This window comes from Frieseomelitta varia, unplaced genomic scaffold (genome assembly GCF_011392965.1).
Source record: "Frieseomelitta varia isolate USP_RPSP 00005682 unplaced genomic scaffold, Fvar_1.2 scaffold_866, whole genome shotgun sequence".
Lineage (NCBI taxonomy): Eukaryota > Metazoa > Arthropoda > Insecta > Hymenoptera > Apidae > Frieseomelitta > Frieseomelitta varia.
In genome coordinates, this window is record NW_025110663.1 from 66537 (window position 1) to 94101 (window position 27565).

General features: G+C 39.3%; 2 protein-coding genes across 8 annotated transcripts in view; one reads left to right on the forward strand and one right to left on the reverse strand.

Annotated features, from left to right (window-relative positions):
* LOC122536686 (rho guanine nucleotide exchange factor 10) overlaps nucleotides 1-27565 on the reverse strand; it is a 47644-nt gene that overhangs the window by 18363 nt on the left and 1716 nt on the right. The window contains exons 2-5 of one of the 3 annotated variants that reach the window (XM_043669228.1): nucleotides 22957-23129; nucleotides 22060-22328; nucleotides 19917-20201; nucleotides 18941-19095 (exon numbers count right to left, since the gene is read on the reverse strand). In XM_043669228.1, coding sequence (XP_043525163.1) covers nucleotides 18941-19095; nucleotides 19917-20201; nucleotides 22060-22328; nucleotides 22957-23064 — 817 coding nt within the window. In that variant the 5' untranslated portion in view covers nucleotides 23065-23129. Of the gene's footprint in view, nucleotides 1-7972; nucleotides 9306-18940; nucleotides 19096-19916; nucleotides 20205-22059; nucleotides 22329-22956; nucleotides 23130-27565 lie in introns of those variants that run through there. The other 2 variants (XM_043669227.1, XM_043669229.1) reach the window with 2 other exon arrangements.
* Nucleotides 9855-15580, forward strand: LOC122536689. 5 transcript variants are annotated; one of them, XM_043669239.1, is made up of 5 exons: nucleotides 9855-10401; nucleotides 11372-11509; nucleotides 12922-13024; nucleotides 13996-14348; nucleotides 14784-15580. In XM_043669239.1, exons 2-5 carry the CDS (start codon nucleotides 11406-11408, stop codon nucleotides 15151-15153), a joined length of 930 nt encoding a protein of 309 aa, XP_043525174.1. In that variant the 5' UTR covers nucleotides 9855-10401; nucleotides 11372-11405; the 3' UTR covers nucleotides 15154-15580. The 5 variants fall into 5 exon arrangements, with proteins under 5 accessions (XP_043525174.1, XP_043525172.1, XP_043525175.1 ...); XM_043669237.1 differs by having other exon boundaries at nucleotides 9857-10401; nucleotides 11416-11509; XM_043669238.1 differs by having other exon boundaries at nucleotides 9862-10401; nucleotides 11416-11509; nucleotides 14014-14348.

Sequence of the window (27565 nt, forward strand, 5' to 3'; positions counted from 1 at the left end):
CACGTCGAGAATTGTTTGTTCCAAAATTGCAGTGTTTTCTCAGTTTTAACGTATACTTAAGTAAAGAAAAATGGGCGAAACAAATAATAAATTTATTACTTCTCAATAATTTCTAATATCCAGTGATGTCACACCGACGAGTTCAAAAAGAAAGCGGCGAATTGTTGTACACAGTTTGGTCACTCGTTACGGTCCGCAATCAGTTGCCAGCGCAAGTGGTTAACCTCTTGCGCTGGAATGACGTGCCACGCACGTCGAGAATTGTTTGTTCCAAAATTGCAGTGTTTTCTCAGTTTTAACGTATGCTTAAGTAAAGAAAAATGGGCGAAACAAATAATAAATTTATTACTTCTCAATAATTTCTAATATCCAGTGATGTCACACCGACGAGTTCAAAAAGAAAGCGGCGAATTGTTGTACACGGTTTGGTCACTCGTTACGGTCCGCAATCAGTTGCCAGCGCAAGTGGTTAACCTCTTGCGCTGGAATGACGTGCCACGCACGTCGAGAATTGTTTGTTCCAAAATTGCAGTGTTTTCTCAGTTTTAACGTATACTTAAGTAAAGAAAAATGGGCGAAACAAATAATAAATTTATTACTTCTCAATAATTTCTAATATCCAGTGATGTCATACCGACGAGTTCAAAAAGAAAGCGGCGAATTGTTGTACACGGTTTGGTCACTTGTTACGGTCCGCAATCAGTTGCCAGCGCAAATGGTTGTTAATCTCTTGCGCTGGAATGACGTGCCACGCACTTCGGGAACTTTTTGTCCCAAAATTGCAATATTTTCTCAGTTCATTTACATATAACTCAGGCAAAACAAATAATAGATTTTATTTACTTTTCAACAATTTCTATCCAGATGATGTCATACCGACGAGTTTAAAAAGAAAGCGGCGAATTGTTGTATAACGGCTTGGTCGCTCGTTATGGTCCGCAATCAGTCCGCCAGCGTACCGTGGTTAAAACACACGGCGCAAACATGGGGAAGAGAGGGATATGTGAAACGTTGGCCCGATTGCAATAGGTACAAGTACTTCTATACTTCGTACGATTGGAGGAAACTTCGAAGAGCAAAACACTTTTGATCGAGTTAACAGTATCACTTTTGTTACAGTTTGAAGGGGAATGTGAACAAAGCACACACGATGATTTCACAATGTGTGACGTGATTTGCACATGCTGAATTAACTCTGTTCTATAGTCGGATACGAAGAATTTTTACGGACAATCAAAATTATACGAAACGAAGATGCCGATGAAGTGAAGGAAAGTCATTATATGAGCGTGAACAATCCATGGATCACTCACTCTTGGATCATTGCGATCGATTTTAAGAGAATCTGCTTTATCGACTGCATTACTCTGTACTCTGTAGAAACAATTTTTATGCACAGATCACGAGTTAATTTCAATACGGGTCATTTCATAAATTATAAGAAAAATAGACTATAAGCCTCACGAGCAATTGTGCAAACAATGAACCACGAACAGTAGTGGGTCACTTACAGACAATTCGTTACAGGAGGCATGGATCACTTGAACGATTCGTTACAGTCGGGTAGATAACTTCACCGATTTGTCACGCTATCGTAAGTCGAGTTTATTAATTTTTCGTCGAAATTTAAGTTACTTAAACTCGCAAGAGAAAGCAAAATTTCGTATTAGAAAGTCACCACAAAGTGATGTGATCTTCTGGCATGGCGTTACGAGTCACCATCGATCATAATCGTGACTTAACAGAGACTGATGTAACAAAATTCCAAAAATTTGTCAAATCAGAATCATTACCTGAAACGGAACAATTATTTCGAACGAATAACATACATTCATTGATCTGATCGGATTTTAAATGAATGTTAACGAAATCATTTAACATTTTATCGATATCCTGTCGTTTATCTTCGTCTGTGCTCGCGAAGATTCGTACAAGCGCGAGTAATTCACACAAATTACTTGTCAATGGAACACCAGGGTGGTGAGAGACTACATTTTATCACTTGTATCCTTATTAATTCTTTGCGTCGGTATGACTCGCTTACAAGAGGGAACGTGTGAGCGTATATAAAAAGGACTTTAACATCATTATGCCTCTGATGTCGATTGTATGCTTTTTTTCACTTACGACAAAGTAGTTTTAACCTGCGCTGGAATGACGTGCCACCGCACGTCGACAATTTTCTGTCCTAAAATTGCAATATTTTCTCAATCTTAAGTACATTTGAGTATAACCAAGGGAAAACAATTAATAATAAATTTATTAACTTCTCAATAATTTCTATCCAGCGATATCCCCCAGTCGTATCGACGAGTTCGAAATGAAATCGACGAATTATCGCATTTGGTCACTCGTTATGGTCCGCGATGTCAGCTGCCAGCGCGAGTGGTGAAAAATAATAAATCATCCGTTCTCGATCTTCCGATTTTCACTGGAAAATTGATTTCATACAGTTCAGGAATATCGAGGACGGAACCGCGGACATTTATATCGCTGTTAAACTGGAAAATTGGTTTCATATAGTTCAGGAATATCGAGGATGGGATCGCGGACATTTATATCGCTGTTAGAAGTCTAGAACGGCCACGAAGACAGTGGCGCTATTTCGAACGTTATTACGCACTACGGATTCATGCGCGCGTGGTGTAGAGTACGTGTGTCAGGGGAGAAATATTTTTCATGCTGCCTGTTTGCTCTTAGAACGTTGCCTTCTCAACCTCCTATTTGCTTGCTCTATTTGGATGGCTCTTCTCACCGGTAGGGACAAAGACAGAGAAAATAGGAGGAGGAGGAGGAGGAGGAGGAGCAGGTGCATTGGCTCTTGCTTAGTCCTCGGCAAACAGGAATTTTTGAACAAACAGCAATATCGCGCGCAGGTGTGTGTATAGCGTTGCTCTTGCCTACCGACTACGTATTTGCAATTTTTAAAATTCAACTTCCTCAGTATCGGATATTTTTTGCTCTCACGGTATTAAACATAACGTTACAGTGTTTTATTTATTGTTATAGCATCGATGACACGACAGACGCAACCACTCGTTTAAATTCGTATCGTGTAAAATCATGTATTATATGTAGAGGAGAATTATTTCGTTCGGGGTCGCCGGTTTTCTCACCTCGGCTCGTAAATGCGCGGGCGAGAACGAAAGATAAAACCAGAAGAAAGCAAGGCACAGCAAGAATTCATTCACAAGTACTACATCTTTACGAAAACATCAAATCTCATCGTCCCTCTTCTCTTCCCGCTAATTCACACTTCGCACATTCATAAAACGAATTGCGCAAGAAAATCCATTCTAAACGCACATATATATAACGCGTACGCATATGCCCGTGAGTGTATCGAAGGGATATCGCGAGCACCGGCTAGGCTAGAGCCGGATTATTATACGTATGATGTATCGGTATGCCTCGAAACCTGCAAGACAATTCAAGCCAGTCGAACCAGTTAAGCATGCTCGTTGTATCGGACACCCACGTAAATGCATAATCGCCTACGAGCGAAGGTACATTGTTTCCTCTCTTCGAAAATAGAAGCTGGCTATTATACGCATCCCCGCGACTCTTTGCGTCTTCTCGTCATCAATGCGTCGCGTTGAAGTTTGCCTCGCTCGGGCTTAAAATAAGAACGGGCACATTCGTGCAGGTGCAACGCGACAATGCACAACAAACTGCAGGTATACGACCGTTCTCATGCACGGATGTGCACACAGACGTGAGGCACAGATGCATCCCACACGCCGCTGTGTTTGAACTTTCTCGTTTACGGACAAGTACGTATTAGGTAATATTGTAATTTTAATTCAAATCTCACGTAGCCTCTTATTACTTTACGTTGTTCCGTCCAAGAGATCGAGATATAAATAAATTGCTAAAGAAGCTTCGCAGTTAGATCACATTTCTTAACGTTTTCTTAACATCTTTGAACGTGTTGCGAATTTAATTCGCATAGAGGACGATCTTGCGGATCGATTCGATATCTTTATATAATTATTTGACATCTCCTTGTATAATTTGAACGTCTCGTATTAAATTTTGAAGATCGTCCTAACAACTCGTGCGTTATTGCTCAATCTCTTGGAATGACGTGCCACGAGCACGTCGAGAACTTTTCGTCCCGAATTGCGACATTTTCTCAGTTTTAAGTATATTTAAATGTAATCCGGGCAAAAAACAAATGATAAGTTCGTTACCTCTCAATCATTTCTATCCAGTGAGTATCACATACCGGCGAGTTCAAAGGAAGAAGAAAGCGACGAGTTATTGCATACGGAGTCCGGTCGCTCGTTATGGTCCGCGAACCAGTTGCCAGTGCAACTTTGGTTGCATTTGAGTAATATTGCAGGTTTAATCGATATATCTTGTCAATGATCTCGCATCGATCGTACTTCTCGAAGACACGAAGATTGAAAGGTTATAGTTAATTGTTCGTTGCTATTAGCTGTTCCCAACGAGTTTATTTTTCAAGTCGATAAATTATTGAACAACTCGCGACAAAAGACGCACGACAATTCGCGAGGGCAATTCAATTATATCCAGGATATACGTGCAATATAACGTCCTTGTTTTCCGGAAGAGACTTATAAAATCTATTGCGTCACAGATCTGAACACAAACTATGTTGTACGACCGATTAACTACCACGCGTCTCGTTTATCTCTGTTTCCTAACATGCCGATTAACTGTTCCATATTTCCGTTGCGAAATGTTTGCCTACCAGGCAACCTAAATTGTAATCCCCAACTTGTTTCCAGGCGAGGATCCATTAATTTAAAAGAAAAAGAAGGAGATGCTAACGATAAACTAAAATTCGAAAAATTATCTCGTTATTAGAAACGTCGTTTAGTTCAACTATATTTGAAACCTCGTTTCAAATATACTTGATATATTTTTCGCTGTGGAACCATCTTACCTAACTCGCATCCCTTACAACACTGACAATCAATTAATTCACGTGTTCCGTAAATTGCTAAATTGTCAGGGGCAATTATTACCGAAAACAAATCCAAATATATACCACTTGACACGCGGTAGATAAGCAACAACAAAAAAAAAAAAAAAAAAAAAAAAAAGAGGTGGCATTTGGCGTTTTACAGTGCGCGGCCATTAATTTTAGGACGCGTCAATTAGTTAGAAGCAACTAGTGGAGCGTGAGCCTATATAAGTCTGGCAACAGCGCGCCACTTGAATGTTCATTGTAAGCACGTAGCTCGTATGTGCCCCCGAGTGTCGTGTGAGCTGCTCATGGAGAGGCCAGCTTTTTACAGTGACACACGTGCTCCCCACTAACTTTATTTCTGACGACAGAGTCCGCGATTCGAGGAGTCATCGGCACGGGAATACTTCCTTTTTCGCTAGCGGGGAGCCGAATTTACTGCAACTACGCACCCGGTTATCCCTGGCCCCTTACCCGGTTCGCATTTAAACGCGCATAACTGAGATTAGGCGGCAACTGTTTCTCCCCGGCGGCGCAACCGAGCCAGTTCATTATGCAGCAGCTACACTACTAGCCCATGATTTTGCAACGGGACGCAAAAGTATTCGCGCGTATTCTTCCACAGGATGTTATATAATGGCACAACGGCCTCGACCGTTATAAACAATCATTCGGAAAGCGATCGACGAGCTCTTTCTTTTTTTTCTTTTTTCTTCTTCACCTGTTGGGAGCGGTTAACCTTGAATTTTAATTTTACTCGAGAAAGATAAGAGAAAGTTAAAAGATGCATTTCCATTTATTTCTTATTCTTACAGCGACTTCGTGATGATGACAAGACGAGAGATGCGAGAAGAGTGTTCCCTAACTCTAAATCGTTAAAATCGTTATTTAGGAAGACTGAAGAATTTGAAGATTAGAATCGTAGACATCCAAGACACACCAGCCATCAGTAGGATATCTATCACCAAAACCAGAGATATTTACATAATAGTCGCGTTGTATAACTTCCATAATTAATCGTATTTGTTCATCTAACGAACGAAGTTAAATAATATTGCAAAAAGATTTGCATTGGTTGAAGGTTAACGGAGATAAAACGTTATGTATTGAAGGCTATTGAACGCCACGTTAACTTACATACGTATGTGTATGCATATCTACGATAGAGAGGAAAAGTAAAGTGAAACAGGTTTTTAGGAAAAGCGAAATGACGTCCAGGGAATAATAGGTTATATCGAATTACGTATATTGTCATTATCAACTACTAATTGCCATTTGCGGTTGGACACGCGTGATATGCTTGCTGATGGTCAGTATCCCATCTTTTTTTTTTTTTTTTTTTTAAGTTCTTTGGGATAGCAACTAGTAGCTCCATATAGTATTTTCAATTATCTGAAAACTGATTGTTATTTATCTAAACAGGCAGGAAGCAAAGCTCCGCTTGCTAATAAGTCTCGCATCGGGCCGGGAGAGATTTTAGATTGCCCGGGCCAGGCAATTTTAACGTCCACCGGGACTGAGAGCAATAAACAGAAGAGAGACGCGCGAAGAAAACCACGTGGCCGCGTAGAGAAACTATGAAAAATATTATGATGAAGCGCACGCATCGCGCGAACGAAAACAAGGTATTTTTTGTGTATTTTTTTCGCTCGCCCATCTATGAATATTCAATCGTAGGCAATCGTTTGATGTACATCGGTGTTGGTTTCGAAAGGTACAAATTAGTACCTATTTGTTCCCTTTCACTGTCTCAACCGGTTCATCTACGTGTGGAATAATAAGAGCGAGCGGCAGCATTTTTAATAAACCAGCGAAATACCGCCCGGCCAGTGTGACATTTCAATCCGCACTTTTACAAGAGAAAGCACGCCCACGCGCGAATAACAGGTCCTGTACACAATCTAGTAGACACTCGATATCAACTCGGCCGCCGGTTTATAAAGCCATGCATCACTGGGGGGGGGGGGGGGGCATAAATTACCATATTAACTAACCGCGTGGAGGTGTCCCAAAATCTCGAGTCGAGACGAGAATTAGAATTTTATTAAATCGATATCTCACAGGTGTCGCGCGTGCACCAACGCGGGAGCTACCGGATCGAACATGATACAAGGCGTGCCGATTACGACAAATGCGCCTCAATCCTGTGGCAAAAACATACGGTTTACTTTTTTGGTACAGTATTCATGAACACATGCAGCCGCGTTACATACGTCTCTCGGGCCTTCATACTGTCGTTTTACGACTTAATGCTTCGCATGCGACCGGGCATTTATAACCTAAATGGAGTCGAATTATTCTTTCGTCGAGAGTTCGTATGGATTTCGTACAGTTATTGAAAATTCATATAGTACGTGTAACACACGAATATAGTGTAGTGAATATTATATATAAATAGAAGAGAATATATTGTAAATAAATTATTAATCTCACGGTAAGTTTTACCGGCATGTTACGACGAACTGAGAATCCCCCCCAGCATGATTCACGAACGAACTCGCGTTGCTTACAAATTTTTTGTTGAACGAAGACTACACAGGCGTCGCGAAACGATACTCGGGTGAATCGAACGAAAGAAGAAAGGAGAAGGACATATAGACGATGCACCAAGAACGCGGAACGAGCACTGTTCTGATGCTGACGCTGCACGACACGGGGCGTTTCGTCGTTTCGCACGCAACTGTGCCGATGCCAATTACCGGGAACAATGATCGACTGTGTCGCAACGGAACCAGTCGCACAGAGTCAATTCCGTATTTTGAGCAACGTTTCCACTGAGGCGAGCACAAATATTTTTTTACAAATAATCTCGTCTATACTGCTCTATGCTAAAACCATCATCGATTTAAATGGAAAGAAATCATTCTATCCTACACCAACGACAGATATTTTGCGTTTTAGGTTTTGGACACAACCTCGTTATCGAAGGGGTGAAACCGCTTCCGTTTTCTGATTGAACGCTGCCACCACGGTTTCAAGCCGCGCCGCACGGATCAAATATAGAGGAACATCTGACAAGCACTCACGAAAACTTACACTTAATCAGGATGACACCGTTATGCAGTTCCTCCATCTCGCGGAGGCGAGCGATCCACGTCGCGTTTCGTCCTCCAGGTTAAAAAAGCCACTGTCCAAGCCGAGTGTATGGTTGGCCGTACGTTTCGGTTTCGGGCAACGTGTTCACCGATCGGAGCCGAAGAGGCCAACATACGCGTCGGCGCACGCTCTCGGCGTTCCAGTCGGGAGAGTTGAGGAACGACACTTCCCGACCCGCCAGTGGAACACAACCACGGCTGGGGTAAAAATTACGGAGCGCACGTGGTCCGTGCGACCGGTCGCGGGCGTAATTAATATTGCAGCGTGCACCGATAAGAACGCGTCGTACGCGACAAAGAAACGCCACTAAAATCAAGTATAAACATGGCCGTGCGCGCGCGTCTCTCTGGCTCTCCGTGGCCCGCGGACCCGTCGTCACGCACTGAGGGAGGTTGCATGGAAACGAAGGGCACGGAGGAATGATAGAGAGCCCCAGCAAGAAGGAGAGAGACAAACGGAGAGCGAGAGAGAACGATCAAGGCTACGGCCGACCGAGTGAAAGAGAAAAACCCGTCGAGAAAGAGAGAATGCAACGGAGGGTGCTGTAACTTATGAACGAGAGAGAAAGTTAGAGAGAGAGAGAGAGCAAAGGAGTGGACAGGCCGTGTGTGGAAATGAACTGGCAGAAAAAGAGGCCAGTATGCAGCTTGCAGGCAAACAAGGATAAAAAAAGAAACAAAAGAAGAAAATCGGACAGAGAGGTAGAATGAAAGAGTGGGCCATTCTGTGTTGTATGTTCTGAAACGGACGGAGGGAGAGAGAAAAGGAAGGAGCAGATAAACGGAGGCACAATCGACATAGAGTAGGAGGAACAGAGATGGACGCAGAGTTTGTTCGGAAGTTTGTTCAAACGGCCGGCACGCGGCGCCACTTTCAACGTTTCAACTCTCCATCACAGCTTGTGCCTTTGAACCAATTCTAAGTAAAAATGCGATTTTTCTGACCTGGACTGTTGTTAAGCATGGAAAACGAGTAGGTAGCTGGACCCTAAGGGTCCTTGCGAGCTGGAAAGCTGCGGGTCAAAAAAGACATTTCGGTGAGTTCTTGGAAAAATTTTGCAGCGTTAACACGGAAAGAAGGGGAGAGTGGGACGAGTCACATTTTAAGAGAGAAAAAATTTGTACTTGCATCTGAAAGTATGTGAAATATGTCATTATTTAAAACGTCAAACTCCCAATGCGATTATGTATCAGTGTATTTTCAACTATATTTATGCATACTGACATTACCGGATTTGTCGGTTTCGGTTCTAGATATTTTCACAGACTAGCGGTCACCAGATCAATCTCGCGTTAAAAAGTGCTCGTTCAATTTGTGCACGCCGCTAGAAATCTTAATACAATTACATAAGAAGTGCTATACCATATTATTGAGATAATATATATAATTTATAAATATAATAGAAATTAGCTTGCAAATAAAAATATTTACTAATAAAGAAACAAATGAAACAACAAGACAAATAGAACGATGATATAAATTATCTGCAATTCAAAAATCAGCGTAAAGATATTGATACACAAGTGATTCTTATGTAAGTGAAATACGATGCATTTCGGAAGTCGAAAAACATTTTTTTTTTTTTTTTTTTTTGGAAGAAAAAACACATATTACCAAAGAAAGTACATTTAATGAGAAAATTTAATTACGTCCCTGAGAATTTCCTTCAACTTAGATTTTAACAACGTTACGTCCGATAACTCGTGTCAAGTTAAATATAAGTTGTTTTCATTTCCAATTGAAATAAATTCCCCTCTCGCAAAAATAAATGAAGGCTTCCTGTTCTACAAAATTCGAACGCCCGAGAAAATTCTCTATAATTTACAACGAAAGCACGTGCTTTTGTCCTGCGTCGACAATGGTTGACGACATTTTCATCGAGATCTCGAAAGAGAATCGACGTCGTATGTAGGCTCGTCGTCGATAGCACAGTGAATCGGGAGAGCGAGGCCGAGCTAGTTGGCCGAGCAAAAGGGAAAACACTGCCGTGTTGTGCAGCTCTAATGAGAGATGGCGACGCGGTTTGTTTTCCTTTCTTGGTTGGCACGTATTCAAAGAGCAGCCGGTTATATATGCTCTCTCTGTCTACATACGCGCGTATTACCGTTTCAGAATCATGCGTCCTCCGTTAAATCTATGTTTGTAGCTTCTACCACAGCGGTGATGGCATGTGCTCGACGTACACTCTTCCCCCTCCCCTTTGCTCGCTGGTCAAGACTGAAACCAGGACTAGATCTTACAATTAGTACGCATCAGAATCCCCCGACTACGAGAAGTTTTCACGTCGGATCGTATATCCTTTCGTAAGTTCCGCGTTCAGGACGGCTTCTTCATCATGACGCAGATCTCTCAGCACGCGAAATTTCGATGTGAGTTCTGACAAACACCGTCTGTCATTCAATAAAAAACCACGTGTACACTCTTGATTCTTTCTCTTGTATATCTGGCTATGACGTTGTTTATCAATGACGATGCCGATTGTGCCTTGAACGCGAAAGGAAACGAACGACCGCTTTATTATCGAGGCGCGTTCTTTCTCTTCTGTTTTTACTCGTCCCGAGCGTACGTCGTCGGCCATCGTGGTCCCCATTTTGCTACGCGAGTGTATTGTGATACGCAAGAATTTCCTTTGTGTGTCGTCATCACTATGACCACTAAAACTACGTTGTTACTTTTCTATTTCTTTCATAACGTGTTTAGTTTACGTATTGCAATAATTACTGCTGCTCAGTTATCAACTTATTGCGATTCTCGTTGTTACTTATCGTTCTCTATTAGTGGCAGTATAATTCACAATACGTATTCGAGTATCGTGGCAAGAATTGACTGCGTCCGTCAAGGATTTACGCGCGATCGCGCGTTGCGCGCGCAACCGATTTTCGCATTCGTCCGTTGCCGTTCTTTCTCATCTATATTTTACATCTGTATAAATTAACTAACACGGCGAACGTGATGCGATTTCATTTAGCCGTATCGAATAAATAAATTTTTCGTCTCGTTTAAAACAAAAAAAAAAGAGAGAAAAAAACGTTCGTCAGACTTACACCTCGATGCACACGAGCGATTCAGAAAAATGCGCAATGGAATATGCATATTAGCGCGCTCCTATTCGTATGCTCCCGCACTATTAAAAATCAAGCGCGGATTGTTACTTCTTCCCTTATATTTTGTTCTTCTACCGTTCTTTTTCTCATTGTTCCCTCAACGCGTGGTGGCAATCGGTCTACGTCTAACCCATAACTCTGAGACACGACATTCCCTCCCCCTGAGACCGACGTAATAAGCGTTTAATAGGAATCATTACCACGACCACGGCGATAATAATCGCGAGTCATGCAGGTAGTCACGAGGATTTTTCCCTTCCATTTTGTGGATGCCTACAGGGACCGAGAATCTCACTTGCCGGTTCATTCAGCTACGAAAGGAAAATGGGAAACTCTTTACCGGTCGCAAATATTCAGCCCAAGCTGGATGGCAGTAAGTATAACACGAATCACCGAAACCTAAGCCTGTTTTTCTCATGTACGGAGGATTTTGAAATTGCCCCGCGACGAGAATTCAAAGTATTTTCAACTCGAACTTCTCGACAGAAATAAAAAAAAAACGAAGCTCTAGTTGTTAAAGCTGATATTTGGCAAAATGATATGATTATATATTTCGTACTAATATAAATATAAAATCATACTTGCTCGGGAGAAGCGGAAACTTGCATTCGGATCACGATGCAACGAATGTATTCACCGGTGACTGTCACTTTTTCTTAATTAAACGTTGATGATTTCATTATGAAACGTGTTTTATCGAGAACGTAAATGTACTAAAAATGTATGCATGAGGCTCGCCGAGAGAACACTGGGAACGTGTTGTTCTCTGCGCACATGTATAAAAATACCGACAAAAAAAGAGTCTCGTTTGTATCATTTATCAATTGCGACATTGCCGCGCCAGTCGACCTCGAGTGTAAAGAGATATGGGACAAATAATTTTTCATACGTCGAAACGAAATCACAATCGTCATGTTTTTATTATCGAGAAAGAGAGAGAGAGAAAGATAATTACATGTTTATTTATTTTTGTAAATATCTTCGATGGAAAACGATCGAGATAACTTGTACCTTGAGAAAAGTGGTTGCAGCTGGTGAAATCGGAAAAGGGAGACTATGCCAGAAACGAATTGTACATACTGAAATAGCACACAGAATGCAGAAATAGCGTATCACTATTATTAACGACTGTGACGAAAATTGGAAGAAAAATGAGACACGCCTATTGTCGACCGAGCTTATTAATCGATGTATTATAAATTGCGTCTCGTTTGAAATGTAGCTTGCGCACGTAACAAAATTAAATTTAACTCGAGGAGGAATTCGAATTTTGCATAATACGGTCATATTCTTTAAACTGAAACTCGCTGACTGTCACTTTTGATAATAAGAGTGACTTGTTTCGTACAACTATCTATTTAGGCTATCAAAATATATTAGACGTATCGCTTTATAATGAGCGGGAGCATTACACTGACACCCTAAACGCAACGTGTGACAAGAGCGGAAACGGAAATGAACGGCAGCAGTACTGCACTTCGTCCAACGTACGCCATCATCTTTGCCGGAATATTTATCGTACGTTCTTCTCGAACCGTTTCGTTATCAGCGAAAATGCATACGCCTCCCGATAAGAACAAAAACAATAGGCCGATTTTATTCCGTATCGCGAACGTATTACAGCGTTCTCGCTGTTCCGTTTCTTGGAACGTAAATCGTGAAAATACGCGATACTACAAAGCTGGGGGCTGAACACGCGTTTCATTGTCGTCCATTGTCTGAAATCATTTCTCGCTAACTGCTCGAAATCGCTCTCTTCGTTTTTCGTTAATTTCTTTTTTCCAGGTATATTCTGCAACAGATGCGAGATGAATTCCCTACCATAATGGCCAACGTGCATTACAAAGTACTGAAAAAGAAATGGTCGAACCTGTTGCAGCAGTACAAAGTGAGACAAGACAGACACGCCTTTTATTGCCCTAACCATTAACCACTATTGCTCGCGTTGATCCCGTGCATGAGTTATACATCGCTTCACCCTCGTTTGTGTTCATTTCAGCGTGAAGCATAATAAACTCGTTTCCCTTACTGCCTAAGATAACCGCGTGGGACCGGCGGCCAATCACGATGACACTCTGCGCGTTAAATCGCCGAGAATTCACATAAATCCGACACGATGCTTCCACGCTTCGATTTCGTTCGACATCACCTGCAATTCTTCCTTTCGACAAGACGCAATGATTGTAATATTATAAAACAGGAAAACGAGAAGGGCATCGCAATATGAAACGAATTGTGAAATTAATCGTATAAACGTCTGAATGATTAGAATTTGTACAAAAAAAGTTGTCGAAGTCTCTTCCAGAATGATATTTCTACAACCAAACATAGATATCATTACTGCATTGTATTTCATACATCATAACCACTGAATCATAGTCTAACGCGTTCTACGAAATTTATTTTGGATCTAAGCTGAAGAAATCAACTCCAAAGAGCCTAACTCTAAGAAATATCAATGCTTTGCATGCCTTCAGACTAAAAGGAAAGGCCTGAAAGCGAAAATTTAATAACTCTCTCTTTATCATAATTTAACGAAAGATTTGAACTCGAATGATCGTGAAAGTTCTCGAAGTCTCTTCCAGAATGATATTTCTACAACCAAACATAGATATCATTATATTTCATACATCATACATCACCACTGAATCATAGTCTAACGGATTCTACGAAATTTATTTTAGTTCTATGCAACTCCGGAGAGCCGTTAGAACAACTCTAAGAAATATCGATGCTTTGCATGCCTTCAGACTAAAAGTGAAGGCCTGAGAGCGAAATTTAATAACTCTCCCTTTGCATAATTTAAAGAATGATCAAAGAGACGGTGATTGCGAAACGTAACACGACTCGTTGTTATAGACCAGCGATTTGTTAAAGGAGCTGAAGAATCCGGTACACGGGGACAGAAATAAGGCAGACGACGTGTCGTGGCCGTTTTACAACGCGATCGACGAGATTCTTGGATACGATCAGGGATCTACGCTGACCAACGACGTGTACATCGATCCCCACGAGTTCCTCTGCGTCTCAGTGACACCGGAGGAGATCACCTCGTCCGTGGACGCGCTTCCTGCGCCGTCTGCCCCGGAAATCGAGCGTCGAACCAACGATTCACTTCCGGAACAGCGGTTAAGCACACTCGGCGCTAATTGCTCGATTGAGATCCAGAAAGTACGACCTAATGCCAGCAGACGTGGCGGTCACTGCGAAAAGTAAGTTCTTGTTTATATGCGAGTTTTTAAAGTAGCTAGTTGCAAGTACCAACGTTGCGAGTGATGTTCAACCATAATCAGATAGTTTTGTCACGGGGCACGTTAACCAAGATAATTATTAAAATATATAAAGTACGTTTAACCGAGCCGAACGAGAATTTTGTTCTGTGAACATCCGTAGAATTATCACCGACAAGCGTAAAGAGCAGACATTCGAATTTACATCAGTTCGATGTCTGATGATACAATGGATGATATCGTCAATGGCTGGTTTACCTCGAACTGTCGAAAGTTGTAAATTTAAAAAAAAAAAAGAGAAAACGTCGTGCGATTTATTATAGAACGAATAAAAGTGGTTCAAATTAATGAATTTTTGAATCGCATACGTAAGGGACACTGCAACATCGTTACTTTCAATTTATTCTCGTTTTTCAGGCAGACGAGCAAAAACTCGGCGAGGAAGAAACGAGTTACGCGGAACGTCGCGATGCCCCGGCCACCACGTGCCACGGAGCTAACAATCGAGAAAGTAACGTCGGAGGCGGATTGTTCCAAAGATTTATTCAGATTACGTGGAAGGAACGTCTCGTTCGATCGAGAAGACAAAGAGAGATCGCAGCGTGACGAGATTCGGCCGAGAAAGTCGCGGAAAAGCCGTGCGGCAGCATTGTTGTACTCGGACGAGTCACGAGCCGATCGTCGCATCGAGCAGATTTTTGAATACATCAAAAAACGAGACGAAGAGAACAGGTCCATCATGGTGCGAGTGATGCACGCCGTGGAGAACATCGCCAATAAGTTGTGACCATTGTTGTGGATATAAAAAAAAAAAGGAGGATGAAATTGTATCCGATCACATTCTTTAAAGATTCACAATATTCGCGGTAAGATATATATACCACTTTTATTTATATTTTTCGTTAAAAGTTGGAACGTGGAGAACGTGCTGAAGATGTGTTCGAGATGAATGGGGATTTCTTGAGAGCAAATATCTTTGGAGAAATTTAAAATGAGAAACGTAAAATTATCAGCGAGCGTAAAGTTTTGTATTGTAGATTAAACATTGAACAGAAACTTGAATTTTATACCGATCATAAAACGAAGATCGAGTTTAATATATACGAAGGACGTTTTCTGAGATGATTTATCATTGAATTGAAAATTGGAAATTTAAAGAGAGTTGTACAACCTTATAAAACAAATCCGATAGAAATAAAAGGATTTCGAATTAATGAATAAAATTACTTAATCATACATGTAAAAAGTACTGCAATCGTAACGATAATTTAACTCATTCAAGCTAAAGTTAATTTACATTAAAGCAGAAGAGAAATCATCAATTGATCGTAGAGTGAATTCGAAGGAAGCATGGGTCAGAGATCGATTACGATACGAATTATTAGACGTTGTCGAAACGAATACCTATTATAAACTATAAAGTTTGTATCGGCGATAACAACAGCGGCGAGTCTCGTCTGATAGTTCGACGCCTTTCTCTTCGTTCTTAACGCGTTTCGATGACTTTTCGCAAGCCTTCCTTCCCGCCAAAAGGTTTCGTATCGCTTTCAGTAACAGAACTGCCATTACTATTGCGGAACGAATAGATTGTTGCACTTAAGGAAGCTTGTTTCTTTCGCCAGTTAGTCCAACGTGTTTTGCCGCCAGAGTATCCGAGCACAACCAAAGTAAAATGCCTTCGATCTACAATGGAGCCTCGAGTCTACTGTTTCAGCTCCTTTCAATTCCATTTGATTCTTTTTACAGATTCCTCCTTCGCATTTCTCGTCTTCATTGTTATTTTCTTCTATTATTTTATCGATTTTTTATATTTCTTAAAGTCTGAAGAATGCTTTCTGATTTTTTTTTTTTTTATTAGAAGAGTTATTTTTGTTTAATTCTACATTTATCGTAATCTCCTGTCTAAAAAAATTATATTCTTACTTTCAATTTACATTTCCAATTGTGTGCTTTCCGAAACAACAATGTATAACAGGAGTGAATCGATAATCGATCGCTCGAGAAAAGATTTCTTTTATTGTCTCCATTATTCTGGGATTTGTTAACTTCAGCTTGAAATTTCGAAAAAAAAGACTCGTACCACTCGGTGGTCACCACAAAGCTGGTATTGTTTCAATCGGGAGGGGTGTCCTCGAGATTAGAGTGGGACCATTTGAGAATCACCATGAGATCCCGGAAACCATATGGTCGAGTGCCTTGAGAGACTGCTCTTTTCTGAACATCTGCCCTATCCACACGATTCTTTGTTTACAATCTTTTGGCGGCTATCGACAGAACCTTCTGTCGTGTGATATATAATATAGCTTGTCGAACACATATAACTACGTACAGACAGTGTGACGAGCCAAAGATCGTTGGTTTTTTTTTTTTTTTTTAATCGAAGAGATGCTTCGAGTAAAATGCTACAGCAACAGTAAGCACATACTATGCATCTGTACAAAATACTTATAGTTTGAGAGTTTTATTCGTGTACATCACACGATATTATCTAATTGAAAAAAAATTTTTCGACTTTGAATTTTAAGACTGATCTTGTGACACATTTTTAAAAAAAATTTTTTTGGAGTAAATGAAGAAAAAAACACAGAATATTCAGCAGTTGGTTCCGTTGAATTCAACTTGAATGAAATGAATTCCTACTACTGTAATTAATACGTCGTATCCCATTGTCAACAATGCCTCTATCTAGATCTGCATTTTCACGAAAAATGAGAAAAATTAAATTGTTTTTACAATCTATATAAAATACAAAATACAGTACGTCTTAACTAGTCAACACTTGGCTTGTTCGAATAAATTAATACCGCAAGCAATATAGATGATACGTGTTTCTCCATTTTCGTGTTCTTCCAATGCATCGCACTGAGGATGCCACCATATTGAGAAATCTGAGCGCAATGTCCAGGCGAAAGCCACGATCAAACGTACGTTCATAACGAGGGAGAAGGAGATGGAAACGGAGGCGGAGATGATGGCAAAGCAGAGAAGGAAGATCGCAGCGGGATGGTGCATGGGAGAAAGAAAGGGAAACAGAAAGAATGAGCTGGGCGGTGCACGTGGTCTTGCATCTGCTTCTCCACCGAGTGACCCCGCGGCTGACCCGTTCCAAGTACCAATAATTAACTCGGTTCGTGCGCCAAATGCACACGAGCGCGCACGGGGCCCAAACGCTTGCGTCATAGCCCGGGAGAGGGCAGCGTTCCCATGAAAGAAAGGCCTGCGCATACTTGTGCAGTTATGCGCGACAAAGGGCCGTGAAACGAATGCACAAAAGGTGCTCGATGGGCCTCCGAATACGGCCCAGCCGAGGGGATTGATCAAGATCGCGGATTGCAGATTGTGTCTTGCGAATATGTCCCATCCGATGGCGCTCGAAAAATAACTAACTCTACTCGCCTCTCGAGAAAAAAATTTCTTCGTCGATTTTCTTCCGAAAATTCTAATGTACCGGTTGCAACATGGATATATTTTTGCCAATCGTTTTGGCAAGTTGGCGACGTGTACTGCAGAGTAACAATGAGCTTTCTTAAATTGTAATAATTCTTAAATGTAATGAAGCTGTGTAGCTTCGAAGTTATGTTCAACAGAATTTATTGGTTGTAATAATTCCAAATATTTCGCCAAGGTGGAATAATATAATAATATAACAAAAGTATATATAGTACTATCCTTTGAAGTTATGTTCAACAGAATTTATTGGTTGTAGAATAATTCTAAATATTTCACCTTGGTCGTACAGAAACGAAAGTGCTAAAGCCCTCGCATACTTTTCGAAACACCTGTATGGAAGGAGCGGTACTTCTGGACATATTTCTCTCTCTCTCTCTCTCTCTCTCTCTCTCTCTCTCTCTCTCTCTTTCTCTCTTCACTTTTATTTCTTGCTCTCACCGACTTCGTATTCGCAGCACGATAGTCGAGGATCGCGCAATGAGAATTTTTAACACAGCCACAGCCGCCGAGTATAATTAATTCTCGACCATGAGCTGTTCGTGACCGAAGCTTGACCGCAGCTTACACTTTTGTTGCAGTAGGGATTTATTATAACCAAGATAACCGATAGGGAAAAATGTTAAATCGAACGGGCTTTAAATTAATTTCGATTTATTATTATTATCTTTCCGAGTATTTTTGTTTAATATATATTATTTAATTCAAACTCAATTCTTTTTTTCAGAAGTTTTTCTGCTATTGATTTTAGATTATTTTATCTATCCCATAATATCAAACTTTGCGAGATACTTTGCACTTTCTGGGAATAATAGACACTTTTATACTTATTGTTAGTCAGTACTCTACTAGTCATTTTACATTCCCTAAATTTTATACTTTTACTATGCTTTCGACATATATATATTTATACATGTTCGATATATATATTTTTATACTTATGTTCTACTTCATAAATATATATATATATATATATATATTTATTTATTTATTTATGAAGTAGAACATGTATAAAAATTCGCGAATCTTCAATCTTCAAAATATTTTTACGATTAAAAAAGCATGCTGAATAATAATCTGAATTGCGTGGTATAAAATAGAGGTAACAAATGGTACGAATGACTCACCAGTCTTGTTGCTATTGTTCCCGAAAGAATGAAATTTCTTCCAGCCTTTCCAACCCTTTTTCCAGATCATAGCCGCTTTCGTTTTACGCTGACCACCCGCCAATTCTGGAGTGCTAGTCTTGCCTATTCCCCTCCTCAATGATCCCAGTCCGGACCTGAACAAACAACAATAAAAAATTTTAGGTCTCTTTTTCATTTTCCCCCAGTTATTTTTAGATTTATGTTTTAGAATCATTTAAAAGTAAAATTGTGGACAAAAAATTCGTGGAGCCTTCTGTTGTTTATATTTTATATTTTGACGGTGACAATATCTTTGTATACACTTTTTTAGTTTTGATTTAGCAATACTAAAGAGAGGAAATTCCATGGTCAATGTATGTTTTAACTGAGAAACAAAGTATGCATGTATTTAAAAGAGAAGGATCAATTCAAAAACGGATAGTACAGATAAATGATAAATCATTGTAATCTCTAACAATACAAAATCGTTAATCAATGATCAACGATGGTAATCAATTGTAATTTCTTAACAACACAATAACCATGACAATTAGTTATGGCAAAGCTATAAAATTACTTTAAGAACTGTCTTTAAAGTTATCTGAAATTCTAAAAAGGAAGAAAAAAAAGAAAGATCATAAAGAATAAATTGATAAACAGAGCAATAAAAACTAAAATAAATGATGAAGAATTTATACACTCCACAAGAATTTTCTACCCACACCAAGTACGAACACGTTACAATGTGTCTCTATTAACCATAACAATTAGTTATGGCAAAGCTATAAAATTACTTTAAGAACTGTCTTTAAAGTTATCTGAAATTCTAAAAAGGAAGAAAAAAAAGAAAGATCATAAAGAATAAATTGATAAACAGAGCAATAAAAACTAAAATAAATGATGAAGAATTTATACACTCCACAAGAATTTTCTACCCACACCAAGTACGAACACGTTACAATGTGTCTCTATCAACCTGTAACTTGCACTGGAGCTTCCACTGAAGCCGCTGTCCATGTCACAGCCAACAGGCGAAAGGAGGTCGTCGGTGGGACTGACCGAGGATAACAATTCCTCCGTGGACGCCCCTCTTTGATCCTGTGGCTCGTCCTCGTCGTTGTTATCGACCACGGTAGGCATCAGCATTGCCTCCACGCTGAGGTTCAATTCCCCGAGTACTCGACGATGCCGTGACTGAACCCGTCGCACCTCCTCCGCCACTAGAGATCTCCTCGAACCGTGCAACGCTCGGTGACATTGTCTGCTAATGAATTCGAGTTCTCCATTAGTATTTACATACGCTTCTCTCTTGCATATACAATGTGAAATCATATAAAGCGGTTGTTTCGATAAACGATAATCGTTCGCTAATGATTCACAGTCATTAAACCGGTTGGCGTTGACATTAAGAGGAACATTCACAGAGATGTTCCAGTCCTTGCATGATCATATGTGATTGTACGTACAAATTGAAATTATACAAGCAAAAATTTAAAAAATAGAATAAAATGACATTTAATCTGGCGAAAATAAGTGAGAATGTAGATGATATTTTTCACCACATTCATGATACATTACCTCTGTCTTTATTTATTAAATCATGTTGAGCTTACGAGAATTATATTGGAATTTAATCGAGCATTACGTTCGAGATTTGACTTGATCCGCCAAGTTTAGAGAATTCCGAAACCTATTAAAGACCTTGAAGACTCTCATCACTGTTTCTAAAATTTTCCAACATTTTCTAACACGAACGTTGTTTAAGGCGAACTCTAAAATAATAAGTCTACTATTTATGTTAATAATATGTGTTCTTGACGGAGAGAACAGTGATTAGTGGTATTCGAAACGATTGCAAATGTTTCTGGGCATGTTATGATGACGAACGCTATTAAACGTTCCTAACAATCTACTCCGACTTGTTTTCTTATTGTTTGCGACTTTAATCGTTAAGTCTGATAGCATCCGGTGCAGGGAATACGTCAGATCGGGCCAAGTGGCTGGGCAAGAGGAGAAGCTTGTTGTCCACTTGAACATCGCGTTCAACTCGCATCAGTTGAAGTTCATTTCGCTACGAGGCGAATGAACGTGCGTATTCATCAACTAGTTAGATTGAATGAAACATGATTCTACCGCGGCTATCATCATCCCCTATCGACCTTAAAGCTCTTCTTATCGACCGTAAAAAGCCTTAAGTCTCACAATTGTTCGCAGACGCTGTCTCTTGTTTTCCATTTCAAATACAAGCTAGAGAACAAAATATATCGGATGCTGTCTTTTAGACTCGTAGTTTTAGTATTTCCGTCGCCTGCAAATTGAATGTGGACAATGTTGAGAGGCACAGGTCTGCGAATAGTTGTTTAGACTAGACTTAAGAAACCTGAGTGTCTTTGAGTCTTGTTAATATCGTCTTCCTGTAATGAGAAGATATCTCTATCGTTTACGCTTTAAACACCAAAACTGCGGCCAGATTTGCTACTCTATCTCGTGTTACCATTATCCACTGTGCCATAGTAAATAACATGTGATAACATGATAGAAAAGCAGACACTGTTTTGTCATTATATATTATTATTTAGTTTAGTTCGGCCATTTCGGTAAAGTGGCCCATTCTAAAGGAAATATTTAATCTCTCTCGCGCTGTCTCGAACGTGTTTGAGTATCGATAAACAAATTTAGAAACGGATCCACTAGATACATAAACAAGCGCGTGACAGTAACAAAAAAAGGTACATTTTTGTAAATAGAAAAATCGATCAATTTCCAAATATTTCGTTTGCTACTAAGAACATTTTTATTCGCGAAAATATTTATTGAAAATCCGCCCAAAGAATCTTATCCGACGAATCACCAAAAACAAGTCGCTAAAGAAAACGACTGATTTCACTTTCATGTAAATTTGTTAATTTTACATGAAAATCTTAAACATAAATTCGTTTATCTAGTTCGTGCTTTATTTTGTACTATTTTTACTTTTACTAGTGGCCTGCGTGCTACTGTTACTTTCAAATCGCCAAGGATAAACCTCATCTCAATGCTCGTGCATCAAGAAAAAATTATATCTCGAAAGGTGTTCTTTTTTAAACGAATAACTATATTTTGGAGGATGGATTTCTCACTTGATCTCCGATATCTCCTCGTAAATATTCTCCTCCGTCCCGTATCGTGTCATGTACGTATGCCTCTTGAACGAATCCGGGCGCAGTTGTTGTTGCTGCTGCTGCGGCTGCACACGATTCAGGCCAACTTCCGCCGGATATGTGCCGTGCAGCCGACTCGGGCCAGGTTCGAAGTACGCGTATGAATAATCCTGAAGGGGATGCTGGTGAGCAGAGCTCGCTATGGGTGATGCTACCGGTCCAGGATCCACCAATCCAGAGCAGGCCATCTGAAGGTAATGAAAAACGACATACAACAAGAACGTGTATTTTGATTTTTAGAATTATCGAATTAATATTTTTCCAATAACTCTGCTAATTCTCCAATTTTTGATTGCTAAGATTCATTACTATTTTAATACTTTGAATAATTAAATTCATTAATTATTTAAAATATTAAAAATAATATTTTAAATAATTAAATTCATTAACAAAATTGCTTGTTTGCAAATACTACAGCAGAAATCGTCGACTACGTGATCGTGTTAACAGATTACCACGCCCGTGACTAACTCATACTAACGCGTGTGCATAGTGAGTTAAGATATAAGGTACGTCAAATTAAGCGAAAAATAGTGTCCAACTGGGTATAATTAAAAATTATACGCGCGACTCTCTACGAAAGATTCTTACGGTGTACATTTACGCCTTGATATTTAATTAAAATTTGCTGCACGAGATGGGAATTCTCAGTTGGTAATGGTGCGACAGTATCTAATATTAATTACGTATAAATACTGTTATTCTGATTTAAAGCACTGGCAAGGCTCATTCTACGTACAAGTTAGATACATATTAGAATTGTGCAGACAACGTAAGTTGCGTGAGGTTTGGCATTGCATGCTAGCAATTACGCACCTGACTGTGAGGCGGTGGGTAAGGTGGAGGTGGTGGAAATTCCAGGTTGACTCTTCGCGGTGACGGAACACCCGACGCCATTCCTGGTCCCCCTAAAGACGAAGCCATGATGCATCGTTCTGATTATCGGCTAATTAATGCGCCTCTTTTTCATCGTTTCTTTCAATTTCTTTCTGGAAGAATCATACCCATTTACCGTTATTACTCAATTTTTGTTCACCGTTGTCTTCAAAATATTTATAAATGAAAAAATTCTTTTAATAATAATTTAATTTCTTCGTGAAACAACTAATATTGCACAATACATCACTAATTATACTTGCAAATATATTTTTCGTACATCGTACTTTGATGTAAACTTAAGACAAGCACAATGGAAAAAAAAAATTGAATTCCAATCATCACAACTGCTCTAAATTTGAGAGCTAATTTCCACGCTAACATAAAGTTTCTAATTTCGCAGTGTAACTTGACGTGAGAACGTATTGAATTTTACACATAACAGTTTAAGCTAGCTAAATTAATTTTAGAAATTTAGGTCAAATTATATTACATAGCAAAAAACCACCAATGATATATGTCACACAAGTATAAATTAAAACGAAATAATTAAACATTACTTTGAGTAAACTTAAGATAAGCACAATGGAAAAAAAAAATTCAATTCCAATCATCACAACTGCTCTAAATTTCAGAGCTAATTTCCACGCTAACATAAAATTTCTAATTTCGCAGTGTAACTTGACGTGAGAACGTATTGAATTTTACACATAACAGTTTAAGCTAGCTAAATTAATTTTAGAAATTTAGGTCAAATTATATTACATAGCAAAAAACCACCAATGATATATGTCACACAAGTATAAATTAAAACGAAATAATTAAACATTACTTTGAGTAAACTTAAGATAAGCACAATGGAAAAAAAAAATTCAATTCCAATCATCACAACTGCTCTAAATTTCAGAGCTAATTTCCACGCTAACATAAAATTTCTAATTTCGCAGTGTAACTTGACGTGAGAACGTATTGAATTTTACACATAACAGTTTAAGCTAGCTAAATTAATTTTAGAAATTTAGGTCAAATTATATTACATAGCAAAAAGCCACCAATGATATATGTCACACAAGTATAAATTAAAACGAAATAATTAAACATTATCAATTACTTATTAGTTAATTTCAAATTAAACATATAATCCTAACACCTCAACAGATGTATAATCTGCCTAATAATTCTAATAATAATCCTTCTGTGAACATAATCTTATTACGTTTCGTAAAAAGCCACCAATGATATATGTCACACAAGTATAAATTAAAACGAAATAATTAAACATTATCAATTACTTATTAGTTAATTTCAAATTAAACATATAATCCTAACACCTCAACAGATGTATAATCTGTCTAATAATTCTAATAATAATCCTTCTGTGAACATAATCTTATTACGTTTCGTAAAACGGGCACGCCTTCCAGTCGCTTTGCACCCTCGCCTTCATCGCGAATCGTCTTTCTACGTGTTTCCATGCGAATGCACGCTCGCGTGCTGGTGAAAGAAAACGCGACAGAGCGTAATTGCAGGAAAAAACTATCGTCGATCGACGAGACACTGGGTCCCCTTCAAAGAAATTCAATGACGCGTGCAACACGTACGTACGTGTTTCTTTGATCTTCGCGAATGATCTACACGATTTTCAACGAGAAACGTATCATTAGTTCCCTCGCTGAAAAACGTACCGGGTATCCACTGCAAGAGAGTCGAGTCGTTAAAATAATTTTGAAGACCCTTCCGAGAGATTTTCATTTCCCTTCGGATCTTTTGAAAGTGCAAGGATGAGAGACAAGAAGTGGCGACGTTTTCGGCCAGCATGGAAAATTAAATAACATAAAAGCCTCGGACGGGAAGTGAAATTTTTTTTTAACGCGGCAACTTTGTTTCACTTTGCACGAGCAACGAGGTCGCCAGAGAGGTTTTTCTTTCCACCACGCGAAGGCAGGATTATTAATGCACCGGCTCCTCGTAGAATCTTACGAACGATGGAGTATAAAAGTTGCAGGAATAGCAACTTTCTCTACTCGCGAAAAAACGGAAGGAATTTCTGCAAACGGGAAATTTCTCGTGCGAAAAGACGAAAATTAATGGAAGAAGCGGTGTGTCCTGTGTTGAACGCGCGGCAAGACGGTGCAGTACTCGTGCAAGGAGCGAGAGGAACAAAAAAAAAAAAGAAAGAAACAGGTGTGGGACACGAAATGCGTCCGCGTCGTAAGAGCTGAACGATTGAGATTCAAAACGCAGCGTATAATTCGCTAACGCTGTACACACGCAACGATGCGTAATAATATACGCCGAGTGTGAGATCCAGCTAACAAGATAAACGTGTTGTTATTTGCGACGCTCGCGTACGTGTTTCACCGCGTGTTACGATAATAATGATAGAAATTAATCTGTTTATTAGCGACGGACGAATACGCGATAATTGTAGTTACACGTTTTGTCGGGGAAAAATGTATTTGCGACGAAGCTTTCGGACATTGGATGATCGTGGAAGTCGTATCGGAATTCGAGATGTCTCTTTGAAATCATTGTCATATAGAACTTTAAATCGAACAGTTATGACAGTCTAGCGACATCACGAACTTTTCAATCTAAAAAAAAAAAAAAAAAAAAAAAAAAGGGGGGAGGTTGTTTTTGCGGAAATGAATTTGAAATTCAAATTACGTAGAAGAACGTAGATGCCAAAGCGAAGAGACACGAGGCATACTGATCTCGCATGATAAACGACTGGTGTCTATCCTCACCTGCCCACTTGACGTTAATGCAGTCAATCACCGGGCAAAGTGATTCGGTCGAAGTCGTAATTTATTTTTGATCGAGTACGCTAAATGAAATTACTGACACTGACTGTAACGATTATAGATGCGTGCTGTATGAAGAAGAGCGAGTCGTGTAAGTACACTTCTCTATATAGCAAATTCTTGCAATATCTTTTTCCATAGTGCACACGAGTCAATCTGATCAATTTCAATTCCAATTGTTTATTTCGTGACGCAAAAGTAGAGTTGATTAAATTTAATTTGATTCTCGATTGGCGCCTTTTCCTGCGTTCCTTGCGCATGCTCACAGTGCATGATAGACATATGATATACATATATATATATTATGTATATGCTAAATATTCTTAAATATTGAATAGATAATAAAGAGTCTTGACAAAAAATTGTTTTCAAATGCGTTCCTTGCGCATGCTCACAGTGCATAATATACATATTATATATATACTATGTATATGCTAAATATTCATATTGAATAGATAATAAAAAGTCTCGACAAAAAATTGTTTTCAAATATTCAGAACCGTATATTTAAATATGAAAATAATTACAACGAGTTGAATAACGTAACAGAACTAGAATAAAGAAATAATCTTCCAATTATAGATCATTGTCGACTACACTGTTAAACATAATAGCCACGTTAATTGTTCAGATTAACGTTGTTGAATCAAATTTAATAGCGAAACAATTAAATTATACGAAAATACCATTTCTTCAAACATTTCCTCTGACAGAAATAATGACTATATGTAACAGACTAATTTCATAAAGGAATTCGCCGCATCCGCTTTACGTTGCCCAAGTTGACGAACCATTTGCCTTAATTACGTAGTCCGCACAGTCGTCTTGCGACTTACAAGAGACATGAAATATTTCTTCAGAGTATTTACGACAAACTGCGATTTCATTTGAATTTATTCTCCCGATAAGGGCAAACGATTAAATCCCGTCACGTAAATATTTATGATAACGTCTACGATTTGTCTTTGTCACATTCGATATCATACCGTAACGTTTTATTTACTTTTTTTTTTTTCTTTAGAAAAATAGAAAGGATATTCTAAGTTGACATTCCTACATGGCCACGTTTATTGTTTTATAGTACATTGTAAATAAAATTTACAATATACTATAAACGTTTATAAACGATTCCTACATAAGCAGCACACTTTTAATTTTGCCGCCATTGCCATGTCAATATCGTTCCGAGGTCGCTTGCCAAAGCATATATCACTCGAAGCGATCAAACGCGCAAGGTTTCCCGTACGGAAATACCACTTCCGTTATATCGTGTCTCAGCCAAGTGAATGTAAGTATATTTTCGGCAGTCGTCAGTATTTTTGGACAGCAACCAACACAACGACGAAAACGACGCGAGAAGAAGGGCCCATCGATAATGTCGATTCCTTCCACTTTGGCCGAATACATAAAATACTTTACGACCGCGAGTAACGACATTCACACGTGTTGTCGAGTTCGAAGGGAGCACGTTGCTCTCTCTAAAATCCGTCTGTCGGAGGGAAAAGTATTCGAGCCCGCCGCTTTTCGCCTTTGCCACGGGTTCTACGTCGTTTCATCCCGAATGAAGCTGAAAGAACGGCTACCCGAAGTCAAAGCGTGTCCAATTTGGGCTGGACCTGGCTCTCGGACACGTGTCCACGCTCGATTATTCGCTTCTATGCCAATTATTTCGAGAGGAAACGGAAAAATTTAACGAAAACACATTTATCCCATGGAATGTTTTAGACACGACGAACAAAAAAATT

Bases quoted from the DNA above. Each gene is read 5' to 3' on its own strand.
- LOC122536689 (XM_043669237.1), top strand. From the start codon at position 10,368: ATGACGCAGATCTCTCAGCACGCGAAATTTCGAT. The intron at 11,510-12,921 runs GTAAGTATAACA...TCTTTTTTCCAG, and splicing joins TCAGCCCAAGCTGGATGGCA to GTATATTCTGCAACAGATGC. The intron at 14,349-14,783 runs GTAAGTTCTTGT...CTCGTTTTTCAG, and splicing joins CGTGGCGGTCACTGCGAAAA to GCAGACGAGCAAAAACTCGG.